The sequence below is a fragment of the Acinonyx jubatus genome, chromosome F2, assembly GCF_027475565.1.
Source record: "Acinonyx jubatus isolate Ajub_Pintada_27869175 chromosome F2, VMU_Ajub_asm_v1.0, whole genome shotgun sequence".
In the NCBI taxonomy this organism is placed as follows: domain Eukaryota; kingdom Metazoa; phylum Chordata; class Mammalia; order Carnivora; family Felidae; genus Acinonyx; species Acinonyx jubatus.
In genome coordinates, this window is record NC_069394.1 from 7,669,592 (window position 1) to 7,695,534 (window position 25,943).

The 25,943-nt window shown below is 52.8% G+C and overlaps 1 protein-coding gene across 9 annotated transcripts in view; it reads left to right on the forward strand.

Annotated features, from left to right (window-relative positions):
- Positions 1–25,943, forward strand: part of ZFAT (zinc finger and AT-hook domain containing) — a 282,959-nt gene that overhangs the window by 81,763 nt on the left and 175,253 nt on the right. For 2 of the 9 annotated variants that reach the window (XM_053208119.1, XM_053208118.1), the window contains exon 1: positions 10,821–13,285. The exons of 1 other annotated variant lie outside the window; for it this stretch is intronic. In XM_053208119.1, the coding sequence (XP_053064094.1) occupies positions 13,267–13,285 (19 nt within the window). In that variant the 5' untranslated portion in view covers positions 10,821–13,266. Of the gene's footprint in view, positions 1–10,819; positions 13,286–25,943 lie in introns of those variants that run through there. 6 more of the 9 variants (XM_053208117.1, XR_008292503.1, XM_053208113.1 and 3 more) reach the window with 6 other exon arrangements.

Sequence of the window (25,943 nt, forward strand, 5' to 3'; positions counted from 1 at the left end):
AGTAGCAACAAGGCTGTGTCCTCTGCCTCGGAAAAAAAACCTGCCCAATTGCCTTTTCTGCCCTTTTCTGCTGCTTAAACACACCAGCTTTGTTCTGACCTCAGGACCTTTGCACGGACTTTTCCCTCAGGAACCAGGATGGTTCCTACTCCTCACTCAGGTTTCAGGTCAACTGTCACCTCCTTGGGAAGACGTTCCTGACTGTCCTCTCCCTACTCCCAAACCACACACACACACATGCACACACACACTCACGCACATGCGAACACACACACACCCTAGAAAACATCACCCCTTGTTTTATTTTCTTTACATCACTCCTTAATTGAAATGATCTCCACTCCAAACACCAGGAGAGAAGGACACATGTGTGTCTCACTCATCATGTGCCCTTACGCACATCCCGGGTCCCAAAGGGAAAGGATGTGGAGTGAATTAATGGGCAATTAGCAGTCACATGACAATTACTAAGTCCTAGGTCTCTGCTCCTGTCCCCACCTGCTGAGGCTCACAGTGCAGAGAATCAAGGCAAAGGCTGAGGGGACAGCTATTCACAGCCTAATCATTTTCTTTACCTCCTATCAATTTGGGGAATGTCTGCTCTTGGCCGGGCACTAGAGCCTGTGCCCTCAGGAAACTTACGGTTCAGGGGGAGAAAGTCACTAAACCCGTAAGAACTGCATGTGCCAAGGGGCCGTCCAGCGTGCCCAGGAAACACTCGGGAAGGACACCTCGCCTCACCTGCCCACGTGGGGAGCCGCCTCTGAGAGGGGGACTTCCAACCAGAGGCCTGAAGGGTGGGAAAAATGTAAGCGGCAGTGCAGGGACAGGTAGGGGACGATCCTCCCCAGCAAGGGAGCGCGGTGGTACCTGAGGAACTTCAGAAAGGCCTTCGCCACAGCGTTTGAGGCCAGTGCTAGTGGGGAGTGGGCGAGTCCTGTCCCCCAGGCTCTCCGGAGGGCCCTGGAGGGTGCAGCCTTCGGCCAGCCAAGGGGGGCGTGGGGTGACACCCTGTGAGCCCCTGCGGATCTGGCTCTGCTCTGACCCCTCCACGCGGGGCGGTCGCGGCAGGGGAAGGAAGGCAGCGCCTGCCCTTGGCAGAGACAGCTCTCTTTCCGGTTTGCAGATATCTCCTGGGAACACACAGGTCGGGACGGAGGAGGTTCCTGGGCCGCAGGTCCCGCCCGGCAAACACCAGGAAGGTCCCCGACCAGTCGGGACTAGTTGTTCACCCTGCCCCTTGGAGCCCTGCACACCGGAGGCCACGGTGGTTCTTAAAAGAATGAAATACTTCTTGGGGCGCCTGGGTGGCTCAGTTGGTCAAGCATCCGACTTCAGCTCAGGTCACGATCGCACCGTCTGTGAGTTCGAGCCCTTCTTTGGGGCTCTCCAGGGGTGGTGTGGACAGAGCCTGCTTAAGATCCTTTCTCTCCGTCTCTCTCTGCCCAACTCTCTCTCTCTCTCTCAAAAATAAATAAACTTAAAAAAAAGTATGAAATATTTCCATTCTTCGTGGCTTGGGAGATAACGGTCCCCTGAGCCCCTGTGCCGAGTCCCCACATCTGTCGGCCCAGCTTGCCTGCCCAGCATCCCCCAGGACCTGATCCCTTGAACCCCAGAACTAAAGGGGTGACCTTGGCACAGCAGGGGCATTCTCTCAGATTGGCCAGTGCCCACGCTGTAGGTATCGACAAATGGTTTGCTTGTCCCGCCTTCTGCGACGGCTTGGTGAGGCCTGGAGCTCGCTGCCCCTCCCCTGCCTGTCACGATGCGTGCCTACCAATTTGTTGAGCCGCTGCTGTGTCTCCTAGTGGGCCGGGTATGGGGGGCAGGGTGATAGTCAAAGATGGCGAGCAGGGCGCAGCCCAGAGGGTTCTTCACTGTCCTCCCTCTGGAGTGCCCACCAGGATGTGGCCTGAGCCTAGCGATGGAATCTGAGAGTCTCCACCTAGTGAAGTCCAGCAAATGTTAGCCCCTGACTCCTCGGAATGGAAGTGAACAAAGCCAGGTTATAAATGAGTTTGGGAGCAACCCCGTGGTTCCTCTTCCTGGGCGGCTCGAGGCAGCACACTGAAAAGCGCAACCAGCCGCCTCTTTTAGGTCGCACTTTGGCTTTTACCAATTGGCGATATTTGGGGTGCTCACGGCCACTGTTCTCTCAGGCTTACTGGTTTTCTCTCCGCATCTCTCTCTAACCAGTCGCTGCGGGAACTCTACGAATGTGCTCCGAGGAGGAGGTTTGCTTGTGCACCTGCTATTACACGGGGAAATACGCATTTGTTGACCTCCTCCTCGTGTGTGGGGTTAGGGGGGGTGATCATCCCAAAGCCCCCTGGGACCCACGGCCCTCCCAGTACAGTGAAGGCACAGTCAAGGGGAGACTTCAGGTTAGGTTCAGCCGAGGGGACACCCCCGCAGATCGGGAGGGGCCGAGGAGAGGAAGATCTGGGCATTTATTCTGTCTCCTCTGTTTTGTTGTAGAGGGTTGGCGATGTCGCCACCTGTGGCCACGCAATCAGGACGTGGACTTTCCAGAGGTGCTCTCTCCTGGCCGTTCCATTGCTACTTCGTCCCCTGTGCCTGCAGGCTCGAGGGAGGGGGGCCTGAGGTGCTTCACGGTCTCTCTCCTACCCCCTTAAGCCCTGCCCACACCTTTGTAAAGAGTCGATTTTCCTTAAATTTCCCGTTTTGAGGGTGCTACCCAGTCCTGCTGGGGGCCTGACTGCTAAGGAGCGGAGTTGTAGAGGGGGGGACAGGTGTGGGGGGACAGGTGCTCCGAAGGGCTATGGGGCGTGTCTGTGATGACGCCTGCACAGCACCATTTAGCTTGGTCAGAACCGCTGTCACTCCAGGAGCTAATGAGCAGTGTCCATGCCCGGCTTCCCCAGGATGGTGGCCGAGTCCGCAAGGGCCACCTCGAGAAAGTGCCACAGAGCGGGCAGCGGAAGCAACAGGAACTCATTTGTTCTCAGCTCTGGAGGTAGAAGCAAGATCAAGCTGTTGGCACGGTTGGTTTCATCCTGGGGCTGCTCTCCCCTCCCTGGCTTGTAGGTGGCATCTTCTCCTCCTATGTCTTCACCTTGTCTCCCCTCTGCATGTGTCTGTGTCTCAGTATCCTCTTTTTTTTTTAATTAAAAAAAATTTTTTTATTTATTTTTGAGACAGAGAGAGACAGAGCACGAGCAGGGGAAGGGCAGAGAGAGGGGGAGACACAGAATCCGAAGCGGGCTTCAGGCTCTGAGGTGTCAGCACAGAGCCCGACGTGGGGCTCGAACTCACAGACTGTGATCATGACCTGAGCTGAAGTCAGATGCCCACCCAACCGACTGAGCCACCCAGGCGCCCCTGTCTTAGTCTCCTTTTAAAGAGACCAGCCACTGGGGCGCCTGGGTGGCCCAGTCGGTTAAGCGTCCGACTTCAGCTCGGGTCATGATCTCCTGGTTTGTGAGTTCAACCCCCCTGTGGGGCTCTGTGCTGACAACTCCGAGCCTGGAGCCTGCTTCGGATTCTGTGTCTCCCTCTCTCCCTCTCTCTCTCTCTCTCTGTGCCCCTCCCCTGCTCGTGCTCTGTCTCTGTCTCAAAAATAAACTTAAAAAAAAAGACACCAGCCCTCTTGAATTAGGGCCCACCCCTATGACATCATTTTACCTTAATTGCCTCTTAAAAGACTAGTCTCCAAATACAGTCACATTCTGAGGTACCTGGGGGTTAGGGATTCCACATATGAATTTCGGGGGGACACAATTCAGCCCATGAGAGGCTGTAAGCCCCTTCAGGTCAGGGACGGCGTCCTTGAAGCTCCGTGTGCCCAGGTGCCCAATTCCTGCTTATCTTTTGCTGAGTCATCTAAAGCCAGTCCCTTCCCCTGGAGATCCGTCCTCTGCAGGGTGGGGGACGGCTCTCAGCCTGTATCAGTCCTCTAGAGGGGATGAGGTGACATCCTGCCCTTCTCCTGTTTGCCTTTGGGGACGGCCATGCTCCATCTCAGGATCCGGCAGCTGCCGGTCCCAGGGGCCTGGCCAGGTGACAACTTGTGCGTGGGTCACCTTTCACCTTTGCTTGGAGCTACGGAGGGACGACCCAAAACAGCCACCTGGTGACAGTGGTCCGGGAGAGTTAGCTCTGAGTGGAACAGGGCGACCCCCATGTCCCTCTGTTCTCGTCTCTCATCACGACCACACGATCGTGTGTCTAGCCTGCTGTTTCCTGCCCTTCCGCCTTTTGCCCAGGCTGTTCCTTCTGCCTGGAGCAGTCTGCCGGCTGAACACCCCAACTCCCCTTGAGTCATGCCTTCTCGTGGTCTTCTGTGACGCCTCACGCTGGGTTGCGTCCTCCTGGCTGTTAGTCCCAAGCTCTTCTCTCCTCCGCACGCTGCACGTACCATGCTCCCCTCCTTGTGCACCGTTCCCTCTTCCGGGTTATGAATTCTGGAGGAATGACGCTGTGACGTCTCTCGTGTGCCCTTAGAGAACACTTTTGGCCCCTGGTGAGCACCCCATAAATGCTTTAGGAGTGAACGAAGGAACAGACCATTTTTTTATAAGGAATTCCTCCCAAATGTTACTCAGCAAACATCCTGACAGCCCTTTCGCTTCATTACGATAAATGGTCGTTTTGCTACCGACTGGTTTAGCCATGTGGGCTCAGATCATCCTCTGACGGGGGGATGATGGGCGGGGAGGGGCGGGGCAGGTGGACAGAGGTGAGTCAGGTCCTGCGCTGGCCTGTGCGAGTGCCCTGTTCCACTGGGAAGACAGGTGCCTCAGCAGGTATGGCACAACACGTAAGAATCATGGCAAAGGGCTGTGAGAGTCGCTAACTCTGCCTGCCGAGTAAGGAAGGCTTCACAGAGCAGGGGATATTTGGTCAGGGTTTTGAAGGATGTAAAGGAGTCCAGCGGGTGGAGAAATGTGCGGAAGTTTCCCACATAAATTTCTAGACATTTACAAAGGCCTGAGAGAGTTCTAAAGAGGCCTGGCTTCCTTAAGAAATGGTGAGTTGGCGGGAGGGTGGGGGTGGTGGCGCCTGGGTGGCTCAGTCGGTTAAGTGTCCAACTTCGGCTCAGGTCGGAATCTCACGGTTCATGAGATCGAGCCCCGAGTCAGGCCCTGTGCTGACAGTTCGGAGCCTGCTGGGGGTTCTCTCTCTCCTGCTCTCTGACCCTACTCGGCTTGCCCTCTCTCTCTCTCTCTCTCTCTCTCTCGAAATAAATAAATGAAACGAAAAGCACAGTGGTGACTGGTTAGGTGAGGTGAAGCTGGTCCTGTGTGACATGAAGTGGTCGCTTGTACTGAAACGACAGGTGCACTGGTGGGACCTCCACCCCTCCCTCTGGGGCCTCCCGTTCCACCAGCACGTGAGCTGTGAGCCTGTGAGCAACCAGCCTGGGTTTGCGGCTGAAAAGGTGCACATGAGAAATGGAGAGAACTGTATTAGAGTGGGGAGTCTCCTGTCTCCTCCTCTCCCTCCAGCGTCCGGTGAGGCAAGGCAGAAGGCTGGCGGCCCCAGTCCTGGCACTTGAACTTGGGCTCAGCGTTCGCAGAAAAGCAGCCAGCCGCTTCCAGTGGGGCCTTGGCTCTCCGCAGCCCGCCCCGCGGATGCTGTGCGAAACCGTGGGGCCTAGGCGAGAGCCCCGGGGTCGGTCAGGCCTGCAGAGTCCGTGGAATGTGGCCTCTCACAGCGAAGCTCTGGGCGGGGCGGCTCCGGCCGTGACCTTTCACTAATTAGGTTTCCTCTCCCACTGCCGCTCGCGCCACACTGCGGGCTAAACACATAGCCCACTGCTTCTCGTCCTGCCCCGCCTGCTCTGTCCACTCCGCGGGGACTCAGATGAACGACGGCTTCTCCCCGTCCGACGCTGCTGGGCACTTGTTCCCTGGAGAGTCCTTTGGAAGCTAAAGAGGGGGCGCCTGGGGAGGGTCAGTCGGTTAAGCGTCCGGCTTCGGCTCGGGTCATGATCTTGCGGTTTGTGAGTTCGAGCCCCGGGTCGGGCTCTGTGCTGATGGCTCGAAGCCTGGAACCTGCTTCCGATTCTGTGTCTCCCTCTCTCTGGGCCCCTCCCCCACTTGCGCTCTCTGTTTCTCAAAGATGAATAAACATTAAAAAAATTAAAAAAAAAAAAAGAAGAAGCCGAAGGGGATGATGGAGAGGCCATGCAGAAAGGCCTGGGATACTTGCAAGGCCCTGTTTCCAATCCTGAGACGACACTGTGAAAGTCCTATAACGCTTTGTTCACTGTTGTCTCCCTGCGCCCTATGAGGGTGGTGAAGGCTGCGTGAGACATAAACCTCAGAGGGCTTAGGAAATTCTAGAAGATCGGGCCCATGTTGTCACCAGCATTTACTTGGTTTCATTCCCACCATTCTGGCAGCAGCTAGAAGCTTCACGTCCACAGCGCGTCCCCCTGGTGATCATATTTTCTGGGGCTCGTGAAAGTCGATCATGAGAAGGCTCACTAAAGGGGACTGGGGGGGGGCAGGGAAGGGGGAGCCACACAGGTCAACGTCGGTTACAAAGGAGTGTCAGTTACAGGGAAAGATGCGCATGGTCTCCCACAGGAGATAGGCCACGGCTTCAACGCAGCCCTGAGAGACCCTCACGAGCCCTGAACCCCTGCCTTCCTCCCGTGGACCTTCCTTCAGAAAGACCCCTCCCAACTTCATCCTTCTTCTCCGAAAAATAACATTCCTCTCTTCCGTTTGTGGGACTTGCCTGTGGTCTGGCCGGAGCTTGCTCATCCCGAATTGCAATTCTCTGCTATTCCTGAACAAACCCATTTTCGCTGGTAAAAAAGGCCGTCTTACTTGTAAGGTTAACAGCCCCAAAGGGCGCGTGTGGTCTGAGAGGTGCACGGACCACCGGGACGAAGGCCTGCACGGAATATTTGACTCTGGGATGCTTGGGGGAACACCCGCTTCCTTCCACCTCCAGGGGCCCCTGCGTGATCCCCTCTGCGGTCAGACCCTCCCTGGCTCGTCCTTCTTGGTGCCGTTTGCTCCTGCTGCTGCTTCTGGAGCTGCCTCCTGGCCTGTCTGCTCTGATCCAGATTCCAGTCACCATGAAGGCCTTTGCCAGTTTCCTTCTTTCTTCGTCAATAAGCCCCCCTTGGTTGGAAGACAGCCCGGAGCCCAGCCAGAGGCCTATCTCTCTCATTCCCCTTCTGCTTCTGAGAAGCAAGCTCTGCGCCCCACCTCAGGCAAAGGTGGGTGATGTCCCACGTCTGTAATCTATTGCTGTCCGGCAAAACCTCCAATTTCTCACAATTTCGTGGGCTGACTAGGCCCAGCCAGTGGTTCTTCTGTGCCACGTGCAGTAGCCAACTTCCCTCACGTGGCTGCATTGGCTGGGGTGCAGCTGGGACTTGAATGTCCAGCAGAGTCTCTTGTCCTCTGGCTTTTCTCGCCACGTGACCTCCGTGTCTGGTATTCTAGCATGAGCTTCCTTGCAGCCTGGTGGCCGGCATCCAGGGAGACCCGGTGGGCAAGTGCCGATCAGGCCTTCGCTAGTGTCCTGTGGGTCAAAGCAAGTCACAAGGCCAATCCCAAAGTCAGTGTGGGAGGGGGTCACACGAGCATGTGATTGCAGGGAGGCATGGTTCATTGGGGGGCCACTGTTGGAGGACTTCCCACAGACACTTTACAAGTGTCCTTTCTGTTGGGCCTTTACAAGAACAGTGAAAACAGTGCATACCTGTGTGGCTCCAGGGTCTGGTGGCTTAGCCTCAGTGGTTCCTTTCTACACTTTCCTCCCCACAAGACCTTGCACAAAGGGCCAGCCCCTCTACAAAGACGTTCTGCACGTTTGCAGCTGGAAGCGATGGCTGTGTACCGGAACCTCCTCCGGGGCTTTTTCAGGCCTCAGTTATGAGGAGTTTCAAAACAGTATTAGGATCTTTCGTCGTTGTTGCTGACGTGGGCCCGAGAAGCCATCTAGTTAATCCCTGGTCCCCCAGCACCGCCATGTAACAGGCGAGGGAGCTGAAATCCACAGACCTTAAGTGACACAGTGCGTTGGTGGCAACGCCTGGATCACCACCCCAGCCCCTGACGCTCTGTCCAGTGCGTTCCTCTGTATGCCCGGTGCCTGGTGTTGCTTTTTCTTTTGTCCCAGATGGACCGAAGCTACTTGGCCCAGCACAGCCACCACGGTGCTCACGGCACTTCCAGACCTTTGCCTCATTTGCCTCTCACAATTTTCCGATGTGGGATCAACACCTCTGCTGCCCAGAGAAGGACAGCACGGCGCAACCGTGTCCCAAGTCCTGCAGCTCCTGTCTGACACAGCTAGGACCGGAACTCAGAGCTGGGCCTCCAAATCTCCTCCCTCTCCTTTCTTCCCTAAAAAAGCATTCTGTTCACATGGACAGACATGCAAACTGTTTCAGAGGAACGTTCAGTGGAAACTAAGTCTCCCAGTGAGCCCAGATCCCTAGTTACAGACCTCCTCACGACGCTGTCCGCTGCATCCGCTTTCTTTTCTGTATTTGCACAGATTCTCTATGCATGTGTAATCGTGTTCATGCAGATCTTATCAAAACTGTTCACAAATGGTAGCCTGGTCCACACACCGTCCTGCACGCTGATTTTCACTCAGTGGTGTATCTTGGAGGGCACCCCTTACCCAGCTCTCTCTCTCTCTCTTCTTTCATTCTTTGAAACAGTGTTTCCATGTTGGGTAAGCCAGCTCTGTAGTCAAGGACGCGCAGATGCCTGTGCTTCTTCATGATCTCTTTTTTCTCTCTTCTAAACATCTACAACAGTGCTGCTTCACACCACAGCCACAAAAGAAGTGTTCAATTATGCATTGTTCCTTTTCTTCACCTCCTGGGGCCACCCCCAGTGTGCACCCCTCCCCCCAGTCCCTTCCCTTCACTCCACAACTGTTTATTGGGCCCCTGTGATGAGCCTGGCACTCTGTTAGCCTCTGGCAGTGCTCCCTGTTTTCCTTCTTGTTGCTGGGATCCAAGGCCACACATACCCCCTTCTTTTACATGGCCCAGTTACTGCTGCTTGTGGATGGCTGGAAGAATGTTTATTATGCTTATACAGCCTTTGACTTTTTTGTAAACTATTCAAGCACAACTGATAAAAACTTAAAACCTTACAAATCATATCTCCTTAAACATGCACACATTTAGCCAAATTACCATTTCAGTATAACTTCTAATATATGTCTCATGTAACGTCTCTTGAATGCTTTGAACACAAAAGTTTTTACTGTACCCTTGGCCTATTTGTAAAAATCATAATGATTGATTTGACTGATTTTTTTTGTTTGTTTGTTATTGCTATCAAACTTATTTTTGTACTTTTCCAGGATTGCGATATCAGACCCAAAAGAGAGAGGTTATCTCTTTCCCAGGTGCATTGAAATCACAGCTTTGGGGTCCCTGACTGTTGGGATTTTTAATTGGAACACAGAATCCTTCAAGGTGACTCGAAGGGGAGCAGGTGTTTGCTGGTTGGGGTGCCCTCTCTCAGATCAGGTTCAACTGTCATGTCAGCAGGACTTACCAGCCAGCTCTTGTACAGTAGATCTTCAGGTACGGAAAATCTCAGACCCATCATGTTCTGCCTCAGTTTACAGCTAACTTCATTACGCATCCATAGCATTTCGCTGTACTTGGTAGGGCCACATGGCAGCGGAATCTGTTAGCCATTCTCCTAGGACATTTGCCTAATCCATTAACGTGCGACACCAATCACTGACTCGCTGGCCTTGACCAAGCCCTTCCTGGTTTGGGTACAGTTTTGACTCTTTCTGGAAATTTTTAACACACTCGTAGTAAACTTACCTGCTTATACAGATGTATCACTTCATAAACAGATGTGGAGAACTTCAAGTAAGAACAGAACCCCATATATGCCAAATGCACCCACTTATGAAACTGTTCTATTTTTACCCTTTCTTGAATTATAATACACTTTGTAATTACACCTGACTTTTCCTTTTTTATCATTACAGTCTCACGCCTTTCAGAGGCTCAACTTGTTCTCGTAGGTCAACCACCATAGACCTGGCTCCTTTTTGTGACGTGCAGGGAAGAGGGACCACCTCGTTCTCTGAGCTGACCGCTGCCTTTCAGCAAGAGCCCAGCACACTTTTTGCGGCATCCTGGTTTTCTGGCGATAGCATGGTGTTTGAGGACGTTCCAATTTTCCCTGCTCCCAAACGCAGACTCAGCTTCTTTGAGGGAGCCCTGGCTACTGCTAATGAAAAATACTACTGAGATCAATATTTAGGGCCTGAGGGTACAGGCTGACAGGTGAGGGGGCAGCACCCGATGGCCACAGAAAAGACAGAACTCAGAAAACACGTTCCTAAGGTCATAATTTTGTTCACGCTGAGAATGCTCATATCGTTCTAAATATTACTACCCCCTTTTCTTTTATACAATTTTAAATGGATTTTTCTCTACGGCGTGCCTATTTAGATTTTTAATACGTCACTCAGACTGTGATTATCCCCAGCTCTGATTTTCTCGTTGCTGTGTGCCTCAAGGCCCATTATTTGGAGGTCACCTGTATGTATCCTTTATCTAACCCTGCTTTCAAGAAGTGTCTCATAAAATTATGTACATATTCTCTTTTCATGTAAATGGATATTTGTCATGTAGATATGAGATATAAGTATACAATTATTGACACAAATATATTCAATTACAGAGATTACTTATTATGTAACTAAAAGCCATTTCATGTTCGCTGATAAACTTCTTGACACAAATTCTTTCACGTGCCAGCCTCAAGGGGCTGATTGCCACCAAAGGGCCAGCTGGGAAGCTAATCGCCTCTGGGAACCATTGTGGAAGTAGGGTGCCATTAATTATATAATTTTGAGCAATTTATACTTAATTCTACTAGTGTTTCTTCAATAATTGAAGCCATTTTGAGATATTACTGGCAAATGAGAAGAATAAAGATGTTTGCTCGTTGAAAATGTGCAAATCCAGCAGAGTGATGGCTGAGCTGGGATGGACTGATTTCTCCACTTGCAAATCTGGTCCCATAGAAAGGGGAGTCTTTGTTGTTTCCATATGCTTGTGGCCAGGCCAGTTTTCAGTAATGATACATGTTCAGTGAATTTTCTTTGGATAGAGACGGAAGAAAATGCCATGAGAATAATAGAGAAAATCGTAGCTGTCCAAATAATGAACTCGGGACCGTCACCCGTAACTCACAACTTCTTCTTCTTCTTCTTTCTTTTTTTTTTTTTTTTTTATTTTGACATTGTTAATATTCTGAGGCAACTTGGTTTTCAGATAAATTCTAAATTGCTTCATTTCCAAAATTCATTTTGGTCACAACATCCAGGAACAATCCATCTTCTAATCAATAACTGACATTTAAATGCACCTGCAAGAAAGCAACCCAGCGCGAAACCAATATTGTCAGCAACCAGAACAACCCTAGTTTCCTGACAGACATTGATTCACAGCAAAATAGCGATTATTGTAAATATTTATAGTTCTAAAAGGAAAAGCTCATCAATGCAGCGTGTTGAGATTCCAAATGAAATCGGTGATGGGCTCCACCTAGCCATTTATTTGTGAGGTAGGATGCGATGGGTGTGTTGCAGCAACCTTGGAAGAGCAGTAACCTTCCAAGAGTCTTGGAATTGGCTCTTTGGGGGCACGGTGGGTAGTTCGGGCATGCCTCTGGTGGTGACGTGGTAGAATGGGAAGAACACCCGGTGGGGAGAGACTAGTTCCACACCTGGGTCTTCAATGGCTTGCTGTGTGATCTCAAAAAGCCACATAACCTCTCTGAGCGTTGCTTTCCTCATCTAGAAAAGAACAATAATCATGTCTGTCCAATTTAACATCCCTGGTTGTTATAATGATGAAAGAAAAGGGTGGGGGAAGGAGATATCTCTGAACATATATTTAATGGACTGGGCAAATGAATGTGGGGTCTCATAAGGACTCTTTATCTTTCAAGAACAGGGTTAAGGAGCAAGACACATGGTTCCGGAGAAATCTGATGCGTCACCCTAAAGCTCAAGGTCCCTGGGAGTTTTACTACTGAAAAGCAGGTGACCCTGGGAACGAATGTGTTGCTCATTCAATACTACTGTGCAGTAGGAGCTGGGAAACCAGCATGAGAGAGAGAGAGAGAGAGAGAGGGAGAGAGAGAGCGCTCTGAGTGGGCTCTGTGCACCTGGTGTAGCTCACGGACAGATAAATAACTGTCAGGGTCGTTTCTAGTTTCGGAGCCCAAGTGGCGACCTAGGCGAGATGGAGGTTAAGTTCGTGTCAGGCAGTGACATTGCTATGTAGAAAACAGGGACTTAGGATGGTTACTTTGGACGGGGTGGTCGGGGAGGGCCCCCGTGGAGATGTCACCGGAGCACTGATCCGAGGCAAGCGGCAGAGCGGGTCCCCTCCGCATCAGAAACTGAAAACAAGGTCATCACATCTCAAGCAGACAGGCTGCTTGCAGAAGGAAGGCTGCGCGCCAGACTCGGGAACGGGAGCGAGGCGTGCTCACACGCAACTGAGACTTTGTGCGGGACACTCAGGTCGGAGGGCAGTCGCTTTCCCGAGGTGGCTCCAGGCTGCTGAATTCTGGCTGCACCACCCGGACTAAATGGAGCCGGGTACCCCCAGCGGAGAGCATCCAGCTCTGCTACGGGGACGCTGCAAGCAACCCTGGAGAGGGAGGCAGGCTGTAACCTCCCCGACTGACAATTTAGTAAACTCACACCCAGGGAAGTTAAGCCGCTGTCCCAGATTAGTTAGTAAAGGGCAGAACGGGAACAGGAACCCAGAACTCTCCTTGCACGTCTAGCCCGGTGGCTCCACGTCAGGTGAGTCCAAGGATGCACAAGCAGGTAGATCTGCTGGCTCCGGGCACCAATGGGAAGACTCCCAATCCTGCGATCCGCACTCCAGGCCTCTCGTTAGCTCCTTCCCAGGAATGGCTCAAAAAGCGGAGCGGTGGAATCCCCGGAGCGGGGTGCCAAGCGCGGCCGCCGGCCCGGAGCATGCGCACTGGCCCGGCCCAGCCTAGACGCGCTCCGCGCTGGGGGAGGGTCACCCGAGGCTGACGTCCGCTACGCCGGCGTCAGCGCCCCGTGAAGAGGAGGGCGAAGACTCCATCCGCCATGTTGGATGCCGCAGATTCGCCATAACCTCGCCGGCTCTTTTCTTAAAAAAATAAAAATAAAAAGCGAAGCATCAGCGGGGCGCCCCGCCTTCTCGGTCGGCGCGGGAGGGGGCCCGGAAGAGCCCGAGGCTTTTTTTTCCTCCGCGGTGGGGGCGTTGCTATGGAGACGCGGGCGGCAGGTGAGCCGGGCTGGGGGTTGGGGTGGGGATGAGGTGGGGGTGGGGCACGGCGCGGCGCGCGGGAAGCCGTTTCGAGTTTGGAGTCGGGAAGAAGCGCGCGGGCCGCCGGGCGGCGGAGGGATCCGCGGCCCAGGGCGGAGAGCGGACGTAGCGGCGTCCTTCGACAGCACGTTCAGTCGTTGGTGGTATCCCGCCGCCTTGGGGTTTTATTTAGAAAAAGTCACGAGAGAGCCAGCCGGAGAGCGAGCGAGGGGAAACTGCGCGCGCGCGCGGGAGAGGCCGTTTCCAGGGCAACGGGGAGGGCCGGGCGCGCGCCCCGGAGACGGAGCGCAGGCGTCCTGGCTGGCGGGAGGTTCGAATCCCGGCCTGTCAACTCTGGCCAGCGGCGCCTGGCTGGGGCCTCCTTCTTGTCGGGCCTCAGTTTCCTCCCCTGTGAAATGGGTAGCTCCTTTAGACCCATGTAGAGACAGGGTTCGACCGAGCTGCTGCAGGAAAGCTTTGTGCCCTGTAGAGGGAGCCGTAAACGCCAGGGAGTAGCGTTGTTGCTGCTGGTAGCGGTGCGGCAGGCAGTGATAGCTTATCTTTTGCCCGCTACCTGCCGCCCAGCTCCTGAGGGGCCCTGTTCCTCACCCTCTGAAGTTAAACTCCAGTGCCACCTCCTCCAGGCAGCCCTCTTTGGCTTCGCCGCCGGACCAGCCTCTCCGCAGACTGGCCCCAGTAGGTGTCGGATCTAACGAGACCCTTAACCTTGAGCACCTGTGGTTAACAACATGGTCCACACGCCGGCGCTGACCTCAGGCTTTTTGCTGCTCGGTTCTCCGGGCAGTTCTAATTCGTGTGTCATTTGCCGATGAGGGACAAAGGTTCAGAGAGGTCAACTGCATACAGCGTGAGAATGACAGAGTTGAGGCCTTAAAAAAGTCCTCTTCCTCCAGTTTGGGATGCAATCCAGACTCGTGCGTGCCTGCCAGGCTGTACTTCCGTCCCCCCATTGGTGCTTGGCCCCCGGTCCGTGCTCAGGCCGCACTTAGCCAATGAGCCCACAGATCTGCCTCTTCCAGTCCTGTTTCCTTGCCGAGCCCGGTGACCTTTCACAAATGCAAACTTCATGGCAAGGGGCTTACGCTCCACAACTGTCCAGTCTTGGCTTCATCAGAGCCTGGACGCTGTACGGAAGCATCTGTAGTGAGCGTCCCCAGCTGAGGCTGGAGAAGACAGCCGAGCTTATGTGTGCTGGCCATGGGGTCCGCTCCGCCAGCACCCCGGGGCACTCTACCCGGCTTCTTCGGTTGAAGCCAGAGCCTTGCATGGCACCACTCTCTGCATGCCAGGGTTGGGTAGAGAGCCGTAGACCCTTGGTCCCCTCCTCATCCTGTAGTTGTGTCAGATCCTCGGGTGTGTGCAGTGGACCCAGGGCGAGTGGTGGGCTCAGGCCCCCCCGAACTGCGCCTGCATGCTGTCTTAACCTGATGACAGCTTGGTTTGTCGCCTCCCAAATAATTCCGCTTGGGCTGATGCACAGAACGAACTGCCCACGTCTCCTGTTTTGGAGTTGACCCAACAGTGTTTGAAAAGAAACCTGGGCCTCTGTTGCAGTTTCCTTCAATTTCCAGCTGTAATAAACAGAGGAGATCATGTTTCTAAATGTATCAATGTCAACTTGTGATCAGTTAATTTCTTTTTAAAATTTTTTAAACTTTATTTATTTTTGACAGAGAGAGAGAGAGAGAGAGAGAGGGAGCGCGTGAGTACGCAAGCAGGGGAGAAGAGTAAGACACAGAATCCGAAGCAGGCTCCAGGCTCCAAGCTGTCAGCGCAGAGCCTGATGCAGGGATTGAACTCATGAACCCTGAGATCATGAGCTGAGCTGAAGTCACACGCTCAGCAGACTGAGCCACCTGGGCGCCTCATGATCAGCTAATTTCTGAAGAGAGTTTCCTGTTTTGCCTGGTTTTTAGGTTAATTTAGGGGAAGCAGTACAATAAATGATAGCAGGATGCATACCAGGGTGGACTTGCCTGTGGTCTGGGCAGGCTTTTGGTCTACACCCGCTGAGATTGTCATCGCGGTCAGTTGCAGATCTATGACACGTCGCTCCCTTCTCAGCCTTTCTCATTTACCTGGTAAAATGGTTCCTGTTTCTTTTCTCCCCTTACCTTATAATTTACGTAACAACTTTTCAAAGATAGCTGTCCTTAAGTAGAATTAAGTTTCTGCCTAGGGCAAGGGCAGTCCAAGAATTAGGTATATCGAAAAAGACTCTCCTTAATTGCATTTCCTTTTATAGATAGTTTCCTCCTTGCCGCCTCTGAAAATCTCCCCATCAAGCGGGGCCAATTTAATTAGGTAGAAGGGACTTAGCTTAGAGTTAAGTTTTCTCTTTGTTCTCAGCTGTTTATCCTGTTAAAATTTCACTGTCTTTGAAAATTTTCAAGGGCAGGTGTCAACCTTAGGAGCGGGAACCATTGGGAGGGTGGGAAGAACAGGGTCCCGAGATCTGTCAGTCGCCAGATTCCTGACCTGAGGGAAGTCACACGACTCTCGGAACCCCTGTGCTGTCCCTCCTCCTGCAAAAGGAGACTTAATCCTGTCCCCTGCTCAGGGCCTGGTGCCCTGTGGCTGCTGGTGGAACTCTGGTATTTATCCCTTTTCAACCCAGACCCCATCTCTCCCTTGTAAAGCCTAGCGTGTTGTTTGTTATCTCCTTGCTGCTTGAAAACACTTGTGGTTGGACAGGCTCAGTAGGCTTTAACTTTTTAAATATATTTTGTTAATGTTTATTGTTGACAGAGAGAGAGAGAAAGCCCACCAGCAGGGGAGGGGCAGAGAGGGAGACACAATCCAAAGCAGGCTCCAGGCTCTGAGCTGTCAGCACAGAGCCCCATGTGAGTCTTGAACTCACGAACCGCGAGATCATGGCCTGAGCCAAAGTCGGACACTTAACCGGCTGAGCCACCCAGGCGCCCTTGATTGATTTTTAAAGGACAAAAAAAAAGTGGGGCACCTGGGTGGCTCAGTCGGTTAAGCATGAGACTTCGGCTCAGGGCATGATCTCACAGTTCGTGAGTTCGAGCCCTGCGTCGGGCTCTGTGCTGACAGCTTGGAACCTGGAGCCTGCTTCGGATTCGGTGTCTCCCTCTCTCTATGGTCCTCCCCGCTCATGCTCTGTCTCTCTCTCTCTCTCAAAAATAAACAAACATTAAAAAAACTTAAAAAAAAATAAAAGGAAAAAATAATCTGCGAGTGAAGCCCATAGACATATTAACCATTTATTACAGATTTGAAGTCCCTCTCTTTTTGTCAGTGAACGTAAAGTATATCATCAAATTTGCTAGTGAAAAGATCACACTCGGCATATTAACGTAAAAAGGATTTTAAATCTGGTAACAGACTTTTCTTTGTTCTTTCACATCGTGTAACAACTGGAGCTGCAAAGCCTTGGACTCTGGAATCTGGCCCCTGGGTGCCCAGACTGGCTCCGGGCTGAGGCGGGGTGGGCAGGGTGGGGGCCTGGCTTTGGAGCTGCTGTTGGCTTTGCAGAGGGTGGGGGGAACCTCCCAGCCACGGCCCCTGGAAACAAGGAGCAGAAGGCTTTGGGAGCAGCGTTCTGGAAATGGGGTCTTGGATGTCCTGGCACCTCGTAGGGTGCCTTCCTTACGGCTTCCTTCTCCGTGTCAGAGCTTCTCTTTGCTTCTCTGCCCCTTAGGACCTTTTCTTTTCCTTCCACCCCCTCCCCTTTTTTTTCCTCCTTCCTCCTTTTTTTTTAATTTAAAAAAATTAAAAATTCTTTTCCTGCCAAGGGGATTCCTGGGTCCACTTAGATGTTTGTGCCCAACTTTGTGCCAGGAGCTGGGGACGTAAAGTATGACACACTGTTTCCTTCTGAGGCTCTCACACAGTCCTAGCAGTTGGAAAACCCGTTCCCTTAGGAGAAAGTGCCAGGTGCTACGACGGAAGCGAGCCCCAAGAATCAGGGCTTCAGAAGGGGTGCCCCCGGCCCAGCCGGGGGATTCTGGGAGGGCTTCCTGAAGGAGGAGGTGCCTGAGCTGCAACTTTCCGGGTGAGCGGAGGGGTGCCGCAGAGGGCTGTGTGGTACAGAGACACAGATGTGACCCAGCCACAGGCGTGCTCTGGGTGACTAGGTGAGCACCGGGGCGGGAGCCCGGGCTGCGGGTGCTTGAGGTCTGTGGTGAGGGTCTTTGGAGGGGCAGAGAGCTGTTGGGACTTGACGGTGGAAACTTTGGAGAATGAGAGCAAAAGGGGGCCTGCCAGTTTGCCTGTTAACAGCTGCCTGAGGTCAGTGTTTTTGAGGTGCAGAAATACACAGTGAACATACAGACCTTAAGTGTGCGCTGTGACCACCCATGTTACCCGCGCCCCTGACAACATCCGGAACTTTTCCCTCACGCCAGAAAGTTGCCGTTTGCCCCTTCCCACCCGATTCCTGCCCTTCACCCCAAGCAATCGCTGGTCTGAGTAATGTTGCCAGAGATAAACTACTTTTTGAAGCACATGCGAGAATTCTTTGGTATCTGGTGTCTTTCAACTCAGCATAAAGTTTCTGAGACCCAGGGCTTTGTCTCTTTTTATTTTCCACTAGCATTCCATCGTACGGATGTGCCACAGCCTGTTTATGGGATCACCGTCTGAGCTCATTTCCAGTTTTTGGTTGTTGGGAAAAAGCTGCCACGGACATTCTTCTGCAAGGTTTCTTGTAGACGTAGATTTGCATTTCTTTTGGGTAGTGGAGCGGCCGGCTTGTAGGGCAGAGGTATATCTAACTTTTTAAGAAATGTCCAAATAGCCTCCTGGAATTGTTGTGCCATTTTGCACCCCCGTCAGCAGATGTAGGAGAAATACGCCTGCCGCACAGGCTCAGCCACATTCAGTGTTTAATTTTTTTTCCTTTGATCTATTTTAGAGGGTGTGCAGTAACATCTCATTTAACTTGCATTTCCTTGATGATCAGTAATACTGAGTACTTTTTTTTTTTCTTTTTGTGCTTATCCGCCATTTGTATACCCTCTTTGAAGAAATGTCTGTTTAAATCTTTTGCCCATTTCAAGCATTGGGTTGCCTGTCTTTTTAATTGTTGACTTGTGGGAGTTTGAATGAGTCCTTTGTCTTACGTATGTGTTGTGAATATTTTCTCCCAAGCTCTGCTTGCTTATTAATCTCATTAATACTATCTTTTGTTCAGCATAAGCTTGTAATCTTAGTAAAGTCTGAGTTACCATTATTTTTGCTTGTAGGGAGTACTGTTTGTATCCTCTCTGAGAAATGTTCTCCTACTTTAAGATCATGAAGATATTCTCCTAGGTGTGTTTGTTTATTTATCTTTTTTTAAAGCTTTATACTTCTTTTAGGTTTAGGTGTACCATCTATCTCAGATTAGTTTGTGTATGGTGTGAGGCAGGGATCCTGATCCCCGGTTCCCCCTCCCAGTGTGGATGTGCAGTGTTTCCAGACTCCTTTGTTAGAAGAGACTTTTCTTTCTCCATTGGATTATTTTGGTTCCTTTGTTGAAAATCATGTGTGGTTCCATCTCTGAGCTCTCTGGTCTTTTCCATTAGTACCACACTGTCAGGATTACCATAGCTGTATAGCAATTTTTGAAGTTAGAAAGAATATAAAGGAGGACATTTCTCGGAGGGTCAAAATGCAGGCCAGAGCGAGACCCATCATTAGGTGCCCTTGTCGTGAGGCCCGGGGTTGATGACACTCATTCACCCCAAGGCAGTGGCTGTGGGAATAGAGGTTAGGGCAGGTTCAACGAAATAGCTGAGAGGGAAAACCTTTGGGACTGGGGATTGATTAGGTTTTACCTTTGAGACCAACAAGCCTTCCTTCTGTGTTTGCTTTTAGGGAAGGAGGAGTAAAGAACCTACCAGGCATAGGGATGTGAAACTTCCCAGGCTTTGTACGTGCAGTGCTGGTTCATGATTTTCAGTTCCTTCCTGTGGTGGTGCAGAGAAGGCCTTTTGAATTCTCCCTGTTTTTATTTCTGAGTTGGGCCGGGGGGCTGGTGCAGAGCTGGTGCAGACCCTTCCTGGGGACTGAGTCCCTGCTCCCCCCACTTTGAAGAGTCCCCTGAGGCAGACTGTCACGTGCAGCCCTGGTTGCTCTGCCCTAGGAGGGCCCTGTGGCTCTGTGTTGGGAGCCTCTGGGGGCTCTGGGACTCTGTCCTGCCCGGGAGTGAGCCCTGCCCCCGACATTCCTCCCCTGGCCACAGGCAGGGAGCCAGGCTCGGTAATGCAGGGAGTGGGGGCACTGGGATTGAAGTGGGTGGAAGTCCTGCCCTGCTCTTCAAGGGACAGGGACCCTGGCAAGTCACTGAGCCCCTGTCTCTTTGTGTATAAACGTGGTTCCTGTCGTGAAGGTTTGGGAACACGCCTGGCGTACGGCAGGTTACTTTCCTTTCTTCCACCATCCATCTTTTCGTTCTTTCCCTCTCTCCTCGTTTTCCATTCCACTCTTCCTCTCTCAAGCCTCACCTTCTTCCCCTGACCGGCTTGTACGTTCCAATAGTGTCATTGAGAATTAAATGCATAATGAGAGGGGTTTGTAATATTTGTGTAATAATCCACAATAAAACATGATACAGTGGCTTGATCCTCTATTAATCGTGCAGTTGCTGGGGGAATAAGATGGGATCTGGTAATGATAACAGTCATTTCTGCAGACCTGCTCAGTCAGGTGCTTCACATCTCTGATACAGTTTTTCTGCACAAAAGCCATGCGAAGCGGCCGCATTCTCTCTGCTTTGCAAACGAGGAAGTAGAGGCCCAGGCTTGTTAGGGGGAGCTGAGTGGGTAACCCAGTGTTTGGACCAGCAGCAGGGCATACTTTGGGCCTGTGACCCCTTGGAGAGTCTCCTTCCAGGTGCTCTGTTAGGACCTTGCCTACTTCCAGAACCTGGGCCTGGGCCAGGCTGTGGGTGAAGTTCCGGGGTCTGCTCTTTAGGCCTGGCAGCTGGGGGAGATCTGGGTCACCAGAGAGAAGAGGAACCTCTTCCTGCAACTGCTGACACGTATGCAGTCCTACTGTGTGCACGTGGCCCTGGCTGGGCTGGGTGCAGCAGCTGAGGCATGCACCTTTGACTGTCCCCACTGGGCTCTGGTGTGATGCCCCCAGAAGCTGGGCCTCGAGGGGCCCCGAGAGTCCTATTCTCAGGGAGCTCCAGCCATGGAGAAGATGAAATCAATTACAAAACGGGCAAAAGGTTTGCGGGAGACTTTATGGAGGAAGTGATACAGGTGTCCAGGCAGCTTGGGAAAAGACGCTGGATGTCACCATCACTGGGGACACGCAGCTTAACGCCACAACAAGGTACCGCTGCACGTCCACCAGAGTGGCCGAAACTAAGAAGACTGACAATACCACAGGCGGGTAAGAAAGCAGAGCACCTCGAACACTCACGCGTCGCTGCTGGGGATGCAGGACGGGGCAGCCGCCTTGGAAGGAGAACGGGGGTTTCTGACAACGTCAGGCATCCGCTTGCCGGGTGGCTCCACAGTTCCGCTCCTGGGTGATCACCCAAGATAAGCGAAACGTGTGTCCGCGTGTCACGAACACAGACATACGTGCCACACGCATGCTTTATTGCTGGTAGCTGCCAACTGGAGCCACCCCCAAATGCTCATCAAATGATGGATAACTAAACCTCCTGCGGTAGAGCCGTCCAATGGAATACTGCTCGTCTGTAAAAATGAGGGAACTACTGATGCAGGCAACAACCTGCTTAATCCCCAAAACGTGTTAAGCGAGGGATGCTGGCCGGCTCAGTCGTTAAAGCGTGCAGCTCTTGGGGCGCCTGGGTGGCTCGGTCGGTTAAGCATCCGACTTCGGCTCAGGTCACGATCTCACAGTCCGTGATTTCGAACCCCGCGTCGGGCTCTGTGCTGACAGCTCAGAGCCTGGAGCCTGCTTCGGATTCTGTGTCTCCCTCTCTCTCTGCCCCTCCTCTGTTCATGCTCTGTCTCTCTCTGTCTCAAAAATAAATAAACGTTAAAAAAAAAAATTTAAAGCGTGCAGCTCTTGATCTCAGGGTTGTAGGTTTGAGCCCCACGTTGGGGGTAGAGCTTATTTAAGAATAAAATCTTAAAACAAAGCAAAGCAAAAGCCTGTTAAGCGAAGGAAGCCAGACACAAAAGACCACCTACTGCGAAGACCAGGAGAAATTGGAGCCCTTGCGCTCTGTTGGTGGGGATGGCGATCACGCCAGACGGCAGTATGGAGGGTCCTCAAAAAATTAAAAAATAGGGCCAGCCTATGATCCAGCAATTCTGTTTCTGTGTAATGCCTGAAATAATTGAACTCAAGGACTCAAAGTGAAAGTTGTGTGTGCAGCATGTTCACAGCAGCATTATTGGCAGTAGCCTAGAGACAGAAACAACCCGAACGTCCATTGACCGATGAATGACTAAACCGAATGTGGTCTGTACGTACAACGGGATATTGTTCATTCTGTGTGTGTGTGTGTGTGTGTGTGTGTGTGTGTGTGTGTGAAAAGATGTTTATTACAGTTGTTTAGGGCAGCAAAACGTTAGCTCACGTAATGGTTAATAAATTATGATGTGTTTACAGAAGGAAACGTTAGGCAATCTATTCATTCTTAAAAATTTTTTTCCACATTTATCTATTTTTTTGAGAGACAGAGACAGAATGTGAGCAGGGGAGGGGCAGAGAGAGAGGGAGACACAGAATCGGAAGCAGGCTCCAGGCTCTGAGCTGTCAGTACAGAGCCCGACGCAGGGCTCGAACCCACGAACCGCGAGATCATGACCTGAGCCAGAGTCAGATGCTTAACTGAGCCACCCGGGCGCCCCTCATTCTCAAAAGGGGAAGGAAATTCTGACACATCCTTACGACTTGGATGAACCTTGAAGACTATGCTAAGCGAACTAAGCAAGTCACAGAAAGATAAATACTGGATAGTGTGATTCCACTTGTGTGAGGTACGTGGGGTTGTCAGATCCGTAGAGACGTTCCGTAGAATCGTGGTTGCCAGGGGCGCGGAGGAGGTTGGACTGGGGAGTTAGTCTCTATGGGAATAGAGGTTCATTGGGGGAAGATGAAAAACTCTGGAGACAGACGGTAGGGGTAGTTGCACATCAGTGTGAATGTACTTAAGGCCACTGAACGGTACCCTTAGAAATGGCTAAGATGTAAATTTTATGTTATTTTACTACGATTGAAAGAGAGCGTGATTCTAGGTTTCAGAAACTGTAGGAAAGGCAGAACGACAGGGACAGGAAACAACCCGTGGTTACCGGGAGCTGTCAGGGAGACGGATTGACCGCGGAGTCCTGGGGGAACTTTGTTCTGTGTCTGGATTGTGGTGATGGTTACACACCCGCATGCATGTGTTTGAAGTCACGGAGTTGGGGGGGCGCCTGGCTGGCTCAGTCGGTTGAGCATCCGACTCGGGCTCAGGTCATGATCTCACGGCTCTTGGGTTCGAGCCACTTTAGGCTCTGTGCTGACAGCCCAGAGCCTGGAGCCCGCTTCCGATGCTGTGTCTCCCTCTCTCTCTGCCCCTCCCTGGCTCGCACTGTCTCTCCCTCTCTCTCCTTCAAAAATAATAAAGTCACTGAGTTGTGCAGGGCCCCGGAAGTGCTACAGGTTGTACAGGGTAGATGGAGGGGACAGCGCCATGGTCGCTGCTGCCTGGGGTTGGGTGAGGGGCTCCAGAAAGCCTTGAGGGTGATGTTGGAGGCGTGGCCAGGACAGTGGGAGTGTAGAGCAGGGGTGAAGGCAGGGGGCATGAAGGAGCCCAGCAAGGTGAACAGCCTCTGCCCGCCCTCCTCGCTGACCCTCCACAGCCTCGTGCCTTCGGGGTCCGGGGCCAGGCTTGAGCGCTGAGCCCGGACGGCCTTCCCTGGCCCTGCCTGTCCGCTGCCTGAATCTGGGGTCCGCATCCCGTTGCCTGGCCACCGGCTTGGGTGGCCTTGAGGTCCCCTGGAAATGTAGGCTCTAGAGAACGGCACCGGCTTCGCAGTCTCAGAGACCTGGCTTCGAATTTTCCGCCCCACCGTGTGACAGTTCTGTGGGCTCCTGGGAGCCTGCGTCGGCACTTGGGTGACCTGGGGGAGCTCAACGTCCACCAGGAGTTTATTGTCTGGAGGGTGGAGTCCGACGAGGGGGGAGGTCTGAGGCTGGTGCTGACTCCGGGGCTTTCGAGGGGGCCCTGAGGACTCACCGAGCAAGCAAGCCCAGCCGAGCACGGGGGGCCTCGAGGGGCTCAGCAGAGACTCAGGGAAGCCCCTCCTTAATACCAGCTGGCTGTGCTGCTGGCCTCCGCCCTCAGAGGCTGTCCCTGGTCCTCCGTTTGCCACCCGACTGCCACCTTGGCTGTGTGACGGCTGGACCTGAACCTCACCTTGGACGACCGCTCCCCCCCGCTATGGTCCCGGCACTGTGAGAAGCGCTTCGCAGCCTCGCTCTCTGCAGGGGAACCGTGGTCCTCCTAGTCTGGGTCCTCCTGCTTTTCTGGCAGAGTCTAGAAGCATCCTTAGGCGGGCGTTTAACCCGTTGCCTGCCAGATTTTGCGGTGTGCCCTGGGGTGGGTGTGCCCTGCGCTCCGGCAGACCCAGCTTTTGTCCTCGCTTTCCTCTGCGCCCTGTGGGGCCAGGGGTGGGGGGCCGCGTCAGGTGCCTGGACTTTAGGACTTTGTGGGGTTCTGGACGCCGAGGTGCCAGGAGCCCTGAACACCAGGCTCTGACTCTGCTTTTCTCCTGTCTGTCTCTCCCCCCTCCCCCTCTTTCTTACTCTTGTCAGTTTTTAGAAGGAAACCAAGTCATCATGCTCTAACTTTCCTTTTGAATTTTCCCGAGTCTTGCTTTCTAGTCGGAGGCCATGTGAGAGGTGCTCAGGTGAGGGGCACGGGTCGGGAGGAGAGCTTTTGTAGCAGGGGCCGGGAGGAAGGGATGGGGACTGCTTCCTGGCTGGAGTCCCGGGACGAGGTCTGGGGTAAGTGGGTAGCCAGGAGGGCGCTGTGCCCTTGACCCCTGGCGGCCCTCAGGAGGCCGGTCCTGTGGGGCGGGAGAAGAGTCCTGGGCTGGACACGATGGTCCCATTGACCTTCGGGGGCTCTGGCCAGAGTGGCTCAAGGAAGGAGAGAGTTGGGCGGATGTTTGATGTCTGGAATTGTTGGCCGTGAGGTGCACAGTTGTGATCAGGGCATTCTTTGCTGCTGCTGTTGAGAGCAGGAGCACGGTCAGCACAGAGCCCGACGCGGGGCTCGAACCCACAAACCGTGAGATCATGGCCTGAGCCGAAGTGGGACGCTTACCCGAATGAGCCACCAGGCGCCCCTGTTGTTTCTCTTAAACAGATTCCTCAGCAAACCTGCTCCGTGGGTCTGAGCATCGCGCCCTGTTCCCCTCCGCTGCCCCTCCTGGGGCTGCTCTCCATCGCTCCCACTTTCTCTGCCTTTTCTTCCACTACTGCTATTAGTCGGGCGACTGTCTGCGTGTGTTCCTGACGGGCCCTGGTGACGCCTCATCCCCGTGGCTCCCGAACCGTGCCCGGCGTGTGCTGTCTGAGCTGGCGAGAGGGCTGCTTTGAAATGAGGGTTCTGTGGTTCAGGACCGGCCGTGTGAATATCACTGGTGTTTCTTGACTGAGGACGTCTCAGAGCCTGTCATGAGCCTGCCCGCCGCCCTGTCCCTCTGCCTTCTCTCTAGAACACTGGAAGCCGGGTGGCAGACATAGTGCCCTTTCACCCACTCCTAAAGATTTCCAGTGTTTGTTTTCTAAAAACAAGGTCAGTCTCCCACACAAGCTCCTTATGATTATCAAAGTGAGAACACGATGCTTGTAGTGCAGATTTCACCGACTGAAATTCAGGCTCACCAGTTCCGGTAATTTTCAATAGAAGCAAAAGGAAGCCCTGCCTTAGGCCCTGCGTTCAGTCCTTGTGTCCCTTTACCCTTTAAAGATGGCTCCTGTCTTTGTGTCCCACGACACTGTAGGGTGCGGGGCACTTGTTCTGTAACCTGTGTCCCTCCCTTGGGCCATGTTTCGCCATGATTCCATTCAGATCCTGCAGTTCGGGCACGGGGGTCACGGGGGATGCCACAGCAGGGGCGCCCAATTCTCAGCCCTCCTGTCGGGAGGACAGGACGCCCATTTGAGGGGGTCGGGTTCTTTTGAGATACAGTTACTATTCTTCTCCTTGGTAATCGTCTCGTGATGAGACATTTTGAGACTGCATACTTACCGTGTTACTCTTCATTCCTCAAACTTCCCTCGCTCGTGGTGTTAGCATCCGTTGATGATTTCTTGCCAGAATCCGTGATCACTGGTGGTTGCCGGATGATGAGTTTCTAACGCCAGCGTTTCTTCCACATTTACTAGTTGTCTTTCTATGCGAGCAAGAGTTCCTTTTTTAAATAAATCTGTCTGTATTACTGTGGACTCATGAGTTCTTTCTTCAGTGGTTTGCAGTCCTTTCTCATTATTTTGATCTCATTTCCCCATATTTGGCTGGTTGAAGCCTCTTTGACATGCCCCCTCTTTCTTTGAGAACCTCCTTGGTTTCTGTCCGATGAGGTATTCCTTTTCTGGCTCTGGAATCAGCTATTTCTAGAGGAGAATGATGGTTGAGGTGGAGACTGGTATTTGGAAAAGGAGATGTGGGACTAGGCGAGCTCAT